Below are 14,958 nucleotides of genomic sequence, written 5' to 3'. Positions count from 1 at the left end.
GTTGCCCGAGTGGTTACTGCTTTGCCACCAACACAAGTTAGTGTAGAGAGGTTGTTCTATGCTCTCAAAATAATTAGATCAGATTTGAGGGCATCCATTAAGGAGGATCTGACAGAGGCAATACTTTTTCTGAGGACAAATTTATAGATTTCTTCTTATTAACTGCATAAAAGTGTTTATTGCATATTTACTTACAGTTTAGAAAAGTTTATAAAAGTTATTTGCTATATACTAATTGTATTCTAATAAATGTAGTTTTTGCTCTAAGTGGTCTGATTACTTATATGATGGTGAGAAACTGAATAAGCACGATGTTTAATATTTTACAACAGTAAATTTGTTGTTATGAATTGGCCATTTACGAAGGAGTCGGAGCCGGAGTCGGAGCCGGAGTCGGAGCCTGATAAAATCCAGGAGTCGGAGTCAGAGTCGCAACTGTGGCTTACAGACTCCACAGCCCTGCATGCGTGTGTATTATAACAGTTTAATATTACTATACAATCAAAGCAAATGTGTTATCAGAAAATGACCTACTGTTTAAATCCGTATTTTATGGTAAAATTTCATATTATAATCAACTTAAAAAATATATCAGAGATCTTCATAGTTTTATACTTGCCATTAAGACCAATACTCACTTCCTGTTCCATACAGCAGTCCCATGAACATAGAATGGTAGAGTTGGAAGGGACCTCTTGGGTCATCTGATCCAACCCCCTGCTCAAAGCAGGATTCACTAAATCATCCCAGACAGATGGCTGTCCAGCCTCTGCTTGAAGACTTCTATTGAAGGAGAACTCACCACCTCTCGTGGCAGCCTGTTCCACTCATTGATCACCCTAACTGTCAAAAAGTTTTTTCTAATATCTAATCTGTGTCTCCTCCCATTCAGTTTCAACTCATAGCTCCTAGTCTTTCCTTGTGCAAGGAACTCTAGTAGACTCATGGACATTTACAGGAGAGCTTTTCTAGGCATGCTTTAAACAGAGTAAAGGTCATTATGAAAAAAATTAAGATTTCTGATTTTTTAGTATAGTATACCGATAAGAAAAATTATCAGAAAAAAAAAAAAAAAACATACAACCAACATAAAATCCTGACTCAAACATTGTCATTTTCTGATTACATATTCCCAATAAACTGTTAATAAATAAAAAGTAGTAATATTAAGAATAGCTAGATATCAGTGTGCTCAGTCCACTGTTGGGGCTGTGGAGTCGGTAAGCCAAACCTGCGACCCAGGGCTGTGGAGTCGGAGTCGTGGAGTCGGAGTCGGTGCTCATTTTGGTGGAGTCGGAGTCGGTATAAAATGGACCGACTCCGACTCCTAAAATATATAATAAATTGGGTACAGTAATTCAATGCAGGATGTGCTGAATATTTTTTTATAGGAGTTTGGGAAAGTTATGAAATGTCCTATAAATGACTGTTCTATTCCTGATCTAAGGCTACATTCACACACAGCGTTTTTCCTGTGTTTTTTCAGGATACGTTTTTCAGCTGCAAAAGCTGATCATCTTTTTAAAAAACTGCATCACCTGAAAGGTTTTTGAGCTCATAATGTTTTCAATAGCAAAAGCAGATTAGAAATCTGCTCTATCTATATATCCATTTATCCATATCTGTCTATCCATATCGTATCTGTACCAAAAAGAATGAAAACCGGGTAGTACACCAATATATATTCTGTTCTATCTAAATATCTTGATTATTGGATCATAAAAATGATTAAATGTCTGAGGTTCACATTGTACTACAATAAATTTTTCACTTAAAAATAAGCAATATGTGTGGGAGTCGGAGTCGGAGTCGTGGAGTCGGAGTCGGAGTAAGGGAAATTGAGGAGTCGGAGTCGCAGGTTTGGCTTACCGACTCCACAGCCCTGCTCCCCACACCACACAGGGGGTATAGGGGGCAGGACCCCAGGAATTAATGCCCCCCCCCCACACCACACAGGAGGTATAGGGGGCAGGACCCCAGGAATTACTGCACCCCCCTCCCCACACCACACAGGAGGTATAGGGGGCAGGACCCCAGGAATTACTGCCCCCCCCCCCACACCACACAGGAGGTATAGGGGGCAGGACCCCAGGAATTACTGCACCCCCCTCCCCACACCACACAGGAGGTATAGGGGGCAGGACCCCAGGAATTACTGCACCCCCCCTCCCACCACACAGGAGGTATAGGGGGCAGGACCCCAGGAATTACTGCCCCCCCCTCCCCACACAGGAGGTATAGGGGGTAGGACCCCAGTAATTACTGCCCCCCCCTCCCCACACAGGAGGTATAGGGGGCAGGACCCCAGGAATTACTGCACCCCCCTCCCCACACCACACAGGAGGTATAGGGGGCAGGACCCCAGTAATTACTGCCCCCCCTCCCCACACAGGAGGTATAGGGGGCAGGACCCCAGGAATTACTGCACCCCCCCTCCCCACACCACACAGGAGGTATAGGGGGCAGGACCCCAGTAATTACTGCCCCCCCTCCCCACACCACACAGGAGGTATAGGGGGCAGGACCCCAGGAATTACTGCCCCCCCACACCACACAGGAGGTATAGGGGGTAGGACCCCAGTAATTACTGCCCCCCCCCTCCCCACACAGGAAGTATAGGGGGCAGGACCCCAGGAATTACTGCCCCCCCCCTCCCCCACACCACACAGGAGGTATAGGGGCAGGACCCCAGGAATTACTGCACCCCCCCCTCCCCACACCACACAGGGGGTATAGGGGGCAGGACCCCAGGAATTACTGTCCCCCTTTCCCCACACCACACAGGGGGTATAGGGGGCAGGACCCCAGGAATTACTGCCCCCCCTCCCCACACAGGAGGTATAGGGGGCAGGACCCCAGGAATTACTGCCCCCCCCTCCCCACGCCACACAGGGGGTATAGGGGGCAGGACCCCAGTAATTACTGCCCCCCCCTCCCCACACAGGAGGTATAGGGGGCAGGACCCCAGGAATTACTGCACCCCACCTCCCCACACAGGAGGTATAGGGGGCAGGACCCCAGGAATTACTGCCCCCCCCCCTCCCCACACCACACAGGGGGTAGGACCCCAGGAATTACTGCACCCCCCCTCCCCACACAGGAGGTATAGGGGGCAGGACACCAGGAATTACTGCACCCCACCTCCCCACACAGGAGGTATAGGGGGCAGGACCCCAGGAATTACTGCACCCCCCCTCCCCACACCACACAGGGGGTATAGGGGGCAGGACCCCAGTAATTACTGTCCCCCCCCTCCCCCACACAGGAGGTATAGGGGGCAGGACCCCAGGAATTACTGCCCCCCCACACCACACAAGGGGTATAGGGGGCAGGACCCCAGGAATTACTGCCCCCCCCTCCCCACACCACACAGGAGGTATAGGGGGCAGGACCCCAGGAATTACTGCCCCCCCCCTCCTCACACCACACAGGGGGTATAGGGGGCAGGACCCCAGGAATTAGTGCCCCCCCCCACACCACACAGGAGGTATAGGGGGCAGGACCTCAGGAATTACTGCCCCCCCACAACACACAAGGGGTATAGGGGGCAGGACCCCAGGAATTACTGCCCCCCCTCCCCACACCACACAGGGGGTATAGGGGGCAGGACCCCAGGAATTACTGCACCCCACCTCCCCACACAGGAGGTATAGGGGGCAGGACCCCAGGAATTACTGCACCCCCCCTCCCCACACCACACAGGAGGTATAGGGGGCAGGACCCCAGTAATTACTGTCCCCCCCCTCCCCCACACAGGAGGTATAGGGGGCAGGACCCCAGTAATTACTGTCCCCCCCCTCCCCCACACAGGAGGTATAGGGGGCAGGACCCCAGTAATTACTGTCCCCCCCCTCCCCCACACAGGAGGTATAGGGGGCAGGACCCCAGGAATTACTGTCCCCCCCCCCTCCCCCACACAGGAGGTATAGGGGGCAGGACCCCAGTAATTACTGTCCCCCCCCCTCCCCCACACAGGAGGTATAGGGGGCAGGACCCCAGTAATTACTGTCCCCCCCCTCCCCCACACAGGAGGTATAGGGGGCAGGACCCCAGGAATTACTGCCCCCCCTCCCCACACCACACAGGAGGTATAGGGGGCAGGACCCCAGGAATTACTGCCCCCCCCTCCCCACACCACACAGGGGGTATAGGGGGCAGGACCCCAGGAATTACTGCCCCCCCCCACACCACACAGGAGGTATAGGGGGCAGGACCCCAGGAATTACTGCCCCCCCCTCCCCACACCACACAGGAGGTATAGGGGGCAGGACCCCAGGAATTACTGCACCCCCCCTCCCCATACCACACAGGAGGTATAGGGGGCAGCACCCCAGGAATTACTGCACCCCCCTTCCCCACACCACACAGGAGGTATAGGGGGCAGGACCCCAGGAATTACTGCACCCCCCTTCCCCACACCACACAGGAGGTATAGGGGGCAGGACCCCAGTAATTACTGTCCCCCCCTCCCCCACACAGGAGGTATAGGGGGCAGCACCCCAGGAATTACTGTCCCCCCCCCCTCCCCCACACAGGAGGTATAGGGGGCAGCACCCCAGGAATTACTGCACCCCCCCTCCCCACACCACACAGGAGGTATAGGGGGCAGGACCCCAGTAATTACTGTCCCCCCCTCCCCACACAGGAGGTATAGGGGGCAGGACCCCAGGAATTACTGCACCCCCCCTCCCCACACCACACAGGAGGTATAGGGGGCAGGACCCCAGGAATTACTGCACCCCCCCCCCCCACACCACACAGGAGGTATAGGGGGCAGGACCCCAGTAATTACTGCACCCCACCTCCCCACACAGGAGGTATAGGGGGCAGCACCCCAGGAATTAGTGCCCCCCCCCCCACACCACACAGGAGGTATAGGGGGCAGGACCCCAGGAATTACTGCACCCCCCCTCCCAGGGCTGTGGAGTCGGAGTCGGTGCTCATTTTGGTGGAGTCGGAGTTGGAGTCGGTATAAAATGGACCGACTCCTAAAATATATAATAAATTGGGTACAGTAATTCAATGCAGGATGTGCTGAATAGTTTTTTATAGGAGTTTGGGAAAGTTATGAAATGTCCTATAAATGACTGTTCTATTCCTGATCTAAGGCTACATTCACACACAGCGTTTTTCCTGTGTTTTTTGAGGATACGTTTTTCAGCTGCAAAAGCTGATCATCTTTTTAAAAAACTGCATCACCTGAAAGGTTTTTGAGCTCATAGATAATGTTTTCAATAGCAAAAGCAGATTAGAAATCTGCTCTATCTATATATCCATTTATCCATATCTGTCTATCCATATCGTATCTGTACCAAAAAGAATGAAAACCGGGTAGTACACCAATATATATTGTGTTCTATCTAAATATCTTGATTATTGGATCATAAAAATGATTAAATGTCTGAGGTTCACATTGTACTACAATAAATTTTTCACTTAAATATAAGCAATATGTGTGGGAGTCGGAGTCGGAGTCGTGGAGTCGGAGTTGGAGTCGGTGTAAGGGAAATTGAGGAGTCGGAGTCGCAGGTTTGGCTTACCGACTCCACAGCCCTGCTGCGACCTAGACTCCTCAATTTCCCTTCCACCGACTCCAACATATATTGCTTATATTTAAGTGAAAAATTTATTGTAGTACAATGTGAACATCAGACATTTAATCATTTTTATGATACAATAATCAAGACATTTAGATAGAACACAATATATATTTATTGGAATACAACTTTAGAACACAAAAAACTGTAATAAATTGTAAATATGTAATACACCATGTAATATCGATTACACACATATATATACATATATACACACACAGTATGTGATATAGAGAGATTATATATATATATATATATATATATATATATATCTCTATATCTATAATAATAAATGCCCTAAGCAACTTCCGGTTGTAACAACTTCCGTCCAGTTGTAACCGGTGACGTCACCGCACACCTCTTTCCATGTTAACCCTCAACACACACACTACACTCACCTTTCACCATCTCCACTCACGTCCACTCACTCTTTCACTCCACATACGACCCTTTCTCTCACTCCATCTCTCATACTCACGCCGTCATCGCCGCTGATCCACGATCCCCGACATCATCTTCCACCGGCACCATCCTGGATCCAGACATCCTCCACGCCGGCGACATGTTCTTGCGGCGACGCCATTTTGGATCGGCGAAATCCCGCGATAGTCAAGATGGCGTCGCCGCAAGAACATGTCGCCGGCGAGGACGACGTCGGGATCCAAAATGGCGACGGCGAAAACTCGCGAGATTTCGCCGACGCCATTTTGGATCCCGACGTCGTCCACGCCGGCAACATGTTCTTGCGGCGACGCCATTTTGGATCGGCGAAATCCCGCGATATTCAAGATGGCGTCGCCGCAAGAACATGTCGCCGGCGAGGACGACGTCGGGATCCAAAATGGCGTCGGCGAAAACTCGCGAGATTTCGTCGACGCCATTTTGGATCCCAACGTCGTCCACGCCGGCGACATGTTCTTGCGGCGACGCCATCTTGACTATCGCGGGATTTCACGATACTCAAGATGGCGTCGCCGCAAGAACATGTCGCCGACGTGGACAACGTCTGGATCCAGGATGGCGCCGGCGGAAGATGTCGGGGTTCGTGGAGCAGCGGCGATGACGGCGTGAGTATGAGAGACGGAGTGAGAGAAGGGGTCGTATGTGGAGTGAAAGAGTGAGTGGAGATGGTGAAAGGTGAGAGGAGTGTGTGTTGAGGAGTGTGTGTTGAGGGTTAACATGGCAAGAGGTGTGATGCTATCGCATCGGGCCATAATCTACCGTGTTTCCCCGAAAGTAAGACCCTGTCTTACATTAATTTTACCCCAAAAAGTCCCACCCTGTCTTACTTTCGGGGGAGGTCTTACATTAGCCGAAAAAAAATGACAATTTCTTTTTAACCAATAAATTAACATTTATTAACATGCTGTTATACCCCATAACAGTGCCGTATCCCACTGCACACAGCCCCACACCCCATAACAGTGCCGTATCCCACTGCACACAGCCCCACACCCCATAACAGTGCCGTATCCCACTGCACACAGCCCCACACCCCATAACAGTGCCGTATCCCACTGCACACAGCCCCATACCCTATACAGTACATGTTTCCCTACTTGGTTTTTAAATGCTGGACGTTTTCCTCTGCGGAGCGGCTGTGGGTGCGGAAGGCCTGTGCTGCAGGGAACGCTGTGCCAATCAGCAGGGAAACAGCGGTGACGTGGGGCTGGGGCGGCCAATTACAGCCCGAGCTGCTGGACCAATCAGTGCTCGAGCCGGGGGCCGGCGGTGACGTGGGGAACAGGGGCGGCCAATGAGCTGTTGAGCTGGGCGGATTGCGGGGTTAACACGGCGAGTTAACCCCATGAGCGCTGGACCCGCCCAGCTGCACCTGAGGACACCTCTGGAGTCTGGGGACCCAATGGGGGACAGCGGCGGCCCAAAGGTAAGGGCCTTACATTTCACAGCGGCCCCCAACCCTGCCTTACATTCGGGGGAGGCCTTACATTGAAGGACCCCCCGTAACCCCCACCCTGTCTTACTTTCGGGGGGGTCCTACTTTCGGGGAAACACGGTAGTATATATATATAATAAACTATGTAAGTGGCAAAAAAACTGTTTTCAACCAAATCATACTAAATAACATTTGTGCAGTCTATGAATTTGTTCTAAGATATAGAATTGCCTCCATCAGATCCTCCTTCATAGATGACCTCAAATCTGACCTGCTAATTTTAAGGCCAGAGAACAACCTCTCTACACTAACTTGGGTTGGAGGCAAAGCCGTAACCACATGGGCAACATCTCTAACAATTTCCAAGTATAAAGGAATTGCCTCATGCACAGTCAGTTTTGAGGAACGGTTGAATTTTTCTTTTTCTTTGAGAGCAAGTGAAACATTTTGCTGAAATATGGTTAATCTGCTTGCTATAGGAGACGGAGTGAAATCTTTTTCCTTGCAGCAACGCTTTGCCTGCTCCATATCATCCAAATACTTGTCAAAGTCAAACTCCTCATCTGAGGAGGATGAAGATATGGCAGCAGTAGCACTGTCAGGACCCAAGTCCTCTTGTGCCTGGCAGTCCTCCTGTAGGCCACTCATCCCAACTGCTACCTCAGTCAGAGCTTCTTTTCCTTTAGTAAGCTGTTGATCATCAAGCAATATACGATGACTTGGGTTCACAAACAGCTGCCAGAAAAATTTTATTTTCCAATAGCTGTGTCTCTCTCCGTTTCACTGAAGCAGAAATGCCATCTGCGATTAAATCTCCTCTTTGGGACAGGCAAAATAGCAAGTTCTTCCACTCCCTTATGAAAATGCCAGGAGTTAAATCCTCAGCTTGTAATTTTTTAGTCACGGTAAATAGGTGATTAAGCAATTCCTTCAATTCAGCCACCTGTGTCCATTGACCTTCATTTAGGGTTACCTGAGGGTTCGCCATATCTATAAGAAACGGTTTTAGCCAGGATCAAAACTAAGGGGGGGGGCAGAACCTCATACTGTTCCGCAGAATCTCATACTGCATACCTCAGCTGCTGCAGAACCTTATACTGCACACCCCTATACTTGAAAATAAAGCCTGCACCTTAAGATGTGGTGAATGCAGTCTATTTATTCCAACTATCAATTGATGTTGATGTGTTACTGAAGAAGAGCAATGCCTGTCCTGGGCGTCCTTTTGGGCAGCTTTGAGGTGTACCTGACTGGTGCTAAAATGGAGTGTTAGTCTGTTTGCTACCCGGCTTTCATTCTTTTTGGTACAGATAAGATATGGATAGACAGATATGGATATACAGATAGATAGAGCAGATTTCTAATCTGCTTTTGCTATTGAAAACATTATCTATGAGCTCGAAAACCTTTCAGGTGATGCGGTTTTTCAAAAAACTGATCTGCTTTTGCAGCTGAAAAACGTATCCTCAAAAAACGCAGCAAAAACGCTGTGTGAATATAGCCTTAGATCAGGAATAGAACAGCCATTTATAGGACATTTCATAACTTTCCCAAATTCCTATGAAAAAATATTCAGCACATTCTGCATTGAACTACTGTACCCAATTTATTATATATTTTAGGAGTCGGACCATTTTATTCCGACTTCACAGCCCTGGATGGGACAGTCCAACTTTAGACTGAAAACACCTGCACTTCCCTAAAGAGGCCACAAGAGGGCACCCAAACACTGTATAATCGCTAAAGCCTTGAACTCCTCACTCCAGAACAAAATGTACTACACAAATGTTACAACAACCTCCGCTCCTAGTCATCTCTGTTATGTAGCTTTGTGCTTCTCGTAACAAGAAAAGATTCAACCCAAAATGAAAACTACATCTTCCTGGGTAGATATTGTATGACATTAACTTGTTAGGCTAGTTTCACACTAGCGTTTTTGAGCGCAGCGACAGCCTGCGCACGGCCGCCGCTAAGCCCCGCCCCCTGCCGAGCCACCGCCGGTAGCTCCGCCTACCGGCGCATGACGCTGCATGCGCCCTGCGTCCCCTATCTTTATCACTGGGGGCGCAGGCCGTGCGCAGTATGTGTTTGGCGGCGCATGCGCCTTTTTGACGGTGCGCCGGCGCAACCAAACTGCAGCAGGTTGCGTCTGGCGCAGGTCGGCGCACCGTCAAAAAGGCGCATGCGCCGCCAAACGCATACTGCGCACGGCCTGCGCCCCCATTGATAAAGATAGGGGACGCAGGGTGCATGCAGCGTCATGTGCCGGTAGGCGGAGCTACCGGCGGAGGCGCGGCAGGGGCGGGGCTTAGCAGCGGCCGTGCGCAGGCCGTCGCTGTGCTCAAAAACGCTAGTCTGAAACTAGCCTTAGACCTAGCTTACATTCTAAATTAATGGCATCCCACCAAGAAAAAAAAAACACACACAAATTGGCTGCAGCTTAATATAGAAGCCTGGCCCGAAAAGATGAACATGTACAATGTAACAATGCTGCATGAATATGAGAATAGTAAGAAATGCAGTCTCTGTGCACAGCTGCCGCTTTAAATTCCATCTCTCTGTTCCAATCATGCGGAGGACAGATCAAATGCATAACAGAAGCAAATGGCAGCAGAAAGACCCCAAACACTATAATGGGTTCTGTTTGGTTGCCGCTACTGTGAATGGTACTTTACTGTAACAAGAACCATAGCTAGTGGGAGCCAGACAGGCGACATAGTCAATGGGGTCCATTCAGTTACACGTCTGTACTGACCATTAGTTCAGGTTCTCTTTTCCTACAAGGAAACAGAAGTGGATTTCAAAACTGAAGGCCTGAACAAAAAGACAGTTTTGGGAACTTACTGTAAAAGATTTTTCTCGGAGCCCTCTTTGGTGGACACAGCACATGGTTTCCTGTGTCCCCCCAAATGAAGCGACAGAGAAACAAAAACCATAAAAATGGGAAACTCACAGCCCTGGAAATACACATTCTTCACAAATCCAGAACATGACAAGCTGACAGAACACTTCATTGCAAGATAAAAGGAACCCTAATATATAGTACGGTTATCTGAACACTTACCGGGAGCAGCTTGATCTGGTGACGTGGGTGGCGTCAAAGGCATCCTGCATGGGCTTGGATCTTTAGTGAAAACTGCGTTTTGCTGTGTACTTGTGCCACTATGCCCAGTGTTCACAGTGCTGGGTGGAATAGGTAGGTCACTGTGAGCTATGAGCACAAAGGCTGAGGGATAAACCATCCGAACACCACCTGAGGAAAAGATGGATCAAGACTAAACTATGCTGCTGATGGTTTATCAAGGTTTCCATTTAAGGTTAGGGCTACTAGACTGAAAAACACTGGACATGAAGAGATGTGGATAGAATTATATCTGCTATAGGGTGTTAACTGCTACTATGCATCCTATGAAATATTGAAGTGGCCACGTGTACATTTTAGTTTCGAGCTCGACAGTGGTCTTATTATCTTTACTTCACGACTGTTCTTTCAATTGTAGAGGTTGGCAGACTGGTGAACATTAGAGGGGTTCCTGGTGACATATACAACTGCTCACATTCACTTCATGTGAGATATGATGTGATAAGCCTCGGTTTTTAATACAAAGTAATTCAGCACTGTACTGTAAATCATGGACTGTAAATCGTTTGATTACACTGTGATGGCGAAGCTCCCAGCAACACTAAAGAAGAAAGCTGGGATGGCCGGGTGTATACTAGCACTGCTTTTTCTACATGCCCTCAGACTAACATAATTCAGTAAACTTGTATTTCTTCCTCCAGGGCTCCCTCATATAAAGATTCAATATGTTCTTGACCTCAGCAAAAGTTCCTTACCCACAATAACTTCCACTGCGGCCGGAAAGTCATCATCATAAAGCATTTCCTGATCTTCCCGTTGATCCTTCCTTGCAGAGAGCACAGTAGGGTAGAAGGGACACCATTCCTCCAGCAGCCTGCGGGTTGTGGGATCTGATGTCTTGTAGGCATGACCAGTAAGAGTACCACTCAACCCATAAGGGCTCAGAATAACTATTAAGGGGAAGCAAAACACAATTACGCTCAAGCCTAAAAAGACTATTTGGTGTAAAGTAGTGAAGATTTTACATCGTTTACAGTTACTGGTTACGCAATTCTAGAACAGAAAAATAACGCATCAACAAAGCTACATGTGAACACACCACAAAGGAGCTCACCTTGGCATGGCGTGTGGGATGACTGCGCCAGCTGGAGATGTTGCTGGTTGATGAGATACACGGGTTGGTGCTGAGCAATCTCTACACTTGTGCAAACACTGCTTTCCCCATGAAGGAAAAAAGTGAAGGAGCAGGAAAGGTTCTCGCTAGAAACGGGAAAAAAAACAAATACGGACATTAAATTAACGTAAGCAGTGACCTCAGACTACATACATTGTCCCCATGGCTGTACTCATATCCAACAACCTAGAGAGACATTGGCAGAAATAAAGAATGCAAGTTGAGAAAACCCTGACTGACCAAGCGTGTGTTAGGTCTTAAAAACATTGTCACCAGGTTTTTGCCACCTAATCTCAGAGCTAATGTACAGTAAACCCAGATTCAAGCAGTCTCATGACCGTAACTGGGCTGCTTGCTGTAGTTTTTGATAAAAATATTTTGAGAAAATGACTTAGCAGATAACTAGAGAGCTAGTAAACCTGCTGTCATGTAGTCATCCATATTCATGAGCTCCTGCCCCATCAATAGTTGGCAGAATTCTGTGTACACTGTGTATAGGCAGAAAGCTAAAGACAAAAACATTGATAATTCCCTGCAGTAAATAAATAGTATAGTGCATGAACATAATAAATAATATACTTGGTTAACATGTCTCTTGATTAAAAAAAAAAAAATGCAAAAGCCATCCCACCACTTCACGGTGACCGTAATTGGGAAAGTCCCATCTCTAATATTAAAAATCTAACAGTTTGTCAAGTGACATGCATGTGAATAAGGGCTGAGAGGGACTGGGCCCCACTAGTGGACACACAGCCATGGGAAACCACATCAATGGCCAGCTCAAGGACACGCAGGCCACACCTTTACATGCACATGATACAGACAGACTGAAAAAACCCGAAAGGTATGAACCAGGATATAAACTGGTGTGCATTCTGCGTGTAAGCACATTTACATTGGCCACTGACCAGAAAAGGGCAGAAAGCTCTCAAATCAGTGGTACGGGGGTGCAGAGCTTGGCAATAAGGGAACCAGCAGATCAAACTGATTACAACAAAATTAAAGCAGAAAACCCAGTAAATGATATTGATGGAACCAGCGTGTCTGCCTTTAGATGAAGCAGTAAAGTCTGGTGACAGGTTCTCTTTAATGATTTGTTAAATTCTTTCGTCATTACTTTTCCACATCAAAGCAGTTAACTTTTTTTCCCCCAATTCCTTTTCATGTATGTAAGATGCTCCGATATTTATTTGGAGAAATAGCTCATTTGTGGTGGAGATTATATATATATATATATATATATCCACGATATGTATCATTTTCTTTATCAAATTGCTATAGAAAAAGTACGGTAAAATGAAGGTACTTGGCACATAGGTTGGCCAATATATGTGAACCCAAGGCCAACAGCTATCGTCAAGGAATACCTAACTGTTGGGTCTTTAACCTGAAAAGTCCACTCTCCTGGGCTGAAAAAACTACAATTTACAGGGAAGGAAGAAACCATCTAATATAAAACCACCCTACAGTCATGGCCAAAAGTTTAGAGAATGACACAAATATTATATTTTCACATGATCTGCTGCCCTCTGGTTTTTATGTGTGTTTGTCAGCTGTTTTTATCACATACAGAAATATAATTGCAATCATATTATGAGTAACAAAAGGTTATATTGACAGTTAGAATGAGTTAATGCAGCAAGTCAATATTTGCAGTGTTGACCCTTCTTCAGGACCTCAGCAATTCTCCCTGGCATGCTCTCAATCAACTTCTGGATCAAATCCTGACTGATAGCAGTCCATTCTTGCAAAATCAATGCTTTTATTTTGTCTGAATTTGAAGGTTTTTGTTTGTCCACCCGTCTCTTGATGATTGACCACAAGTTCTCAATGGGATTAAGATCTGGGGAGTTTCCAGGCCATGGTCCCAAAATCTCTATGTTTTGTTCCCTGAGCCATTTAGTTATCACCTTTGCTTTATGGCAAGGTGCTCCATCATGTTGAAAAAGGCATTGTTGATCGCCAAACTGCTCTTGGACGGTTGGGAGAAGTTGCTCTTGGAGGACATTCTGGTACCATTCTTTATTCATGGCTGTGTTTTTAGGCAAGACTGAGAGAGAGCCCATTCCCTTGGCTGAGAAGCAACCCCACACATGAATGGTTTCAGGATGCTTGACAGTTGGCATGAGACAAGACTGGTGGTAGCGCTCACCTGGTCTTCTCCGAATAAGCAGTTTTCCAGATGTCCCAAACAATTGAAAAGGGGATTCATCAGAGAAAATGACTTTACCCCAGTCCTCAGCAGTCCACTCCCTGTACCTCTTGCAGAATATCAGTCTGTCCATGATGTTTTTTTCTGGAGAGAAGTGGCTTCTTTGCTGCCCTCCTTGAGACCAGGCCTTGCTCGAAGAGTCTCCGCCTCACAGTGCGTGCAGATGCACTCACACCTGCCTGCTGCCATTCCTGAGCAAGCTCTGCACTGCTGGTAGCCCGATCCCGCAGCTGAAACACTTTTAAGAGACGGTCCTGGCGCTTGCTGGTCTTTCTTGGGCGCCCTGGAGCCTTTTTGGCAACAAGGGAACCTCTCTCCTTGAAGTTCTTGATGATGCGATAGATTGTTGACTGAGGTGCAATCTTTCTAGCTGCGATACTCTTCCCTGTTAGGCCATTTTTGTGCAGTGCAATGATGACTGCACGTGTTTCTTTAGAGATAACCATGGTTAACAGAAGAGAAACAATGATACCAAGCACCAGCCTCCTTTTAAAGTGTCCAGTGGTGTCATTCTTACTTAATCATGACATATTGATCTCCAGCCCTGTCCTCATCAACACCCACACCTGTGTTAATGGAGCAATCACTGAAACTATGTTAGCTGGTCCTTTTAAGGCAGGGCTGCAATGATGTTGAAATGTGTTTTGGGGGATAAAGTTCATTTTCTAGGCAAATATTGACTTTGCAAGTAATTGCTGTTAAGCTGATCACTCTTTATAACATTCTGGAGTATATGCAAATTGCCATTAGAAAAAATGAAGCAGTAGACTTGTAAAAATTAATATTTGTGTCATTCTCTAAACTTTTGGCCATGACTGTATGCTGATGGCAGGAGTAGTGCATGTCACAGGCATTTGATACAAACAGATAAACTGACCAGGACATCCAAACTAGTGTGTAAAGGTGCCAGATAAGATAATTCTAAGAGAAAGCATAGCTGCACTTATTCTTAGTATTTCAGAATGCAGCTATATTTCTCTTAGAATTGTCTTAGTT

The 14,958-nt window shown here is 47.4% G+C and overlaps 1 protein-coding gene across 2 annotated transcripts in view; it reads right to left on the bottom strand.

Annotated features, from left to right (window-relative positions):
• Positions 1–14,958, bottom strand: part of MED13L (mediator complex subunit 13L) — a 250,774-nt gene that overhangs the window by 63,974 nt on the left and 171,842 nt on the right. For both annotated transcript variants that reach the window (XM_073582553.1, XM_073582554.1), the window contains exons 5-7: positions 11,691–11,836; positions 11,332–11,526; positions 10,559–10,747 (exon numbers count right to left, since the gene is read on the bottom strand). In XM_073582553.1, coding sequence (XP_073438654.1) covers positions 10,559–10,747; positions 11,332–11,526; positions 11,691–11,836 — 530 coding nt within the window. The remainder of the gene's footprint in view (positions 1–10,558; positions 10,748–11,331; positions 11,527–11,690; positions 11,837–14,958) is intronic.

The sequence above is a fragment of the Dendrobates tinctorius genome, unplaced genomic scaffold, assembly GCF_039654945.1.
Source record: "Dendrobates tinctorius isolate UK_male_01 unplaced genomic scaffold, ASM3965494v1 ptg000073l, whole genome shotgun sequence".
NCBI classification, from domain to species: domain Eukaryota; kingdom Metazoa; phylum Chordata; class Amphibia; order Anura; family Dendrobatidae; genus Dendrobates; species Dendrobates tinctorius.
Note: the sequence above shows the minus strand (reverse complement) of the source record. Positions and strands in the feature narration are given on the sequence as shown.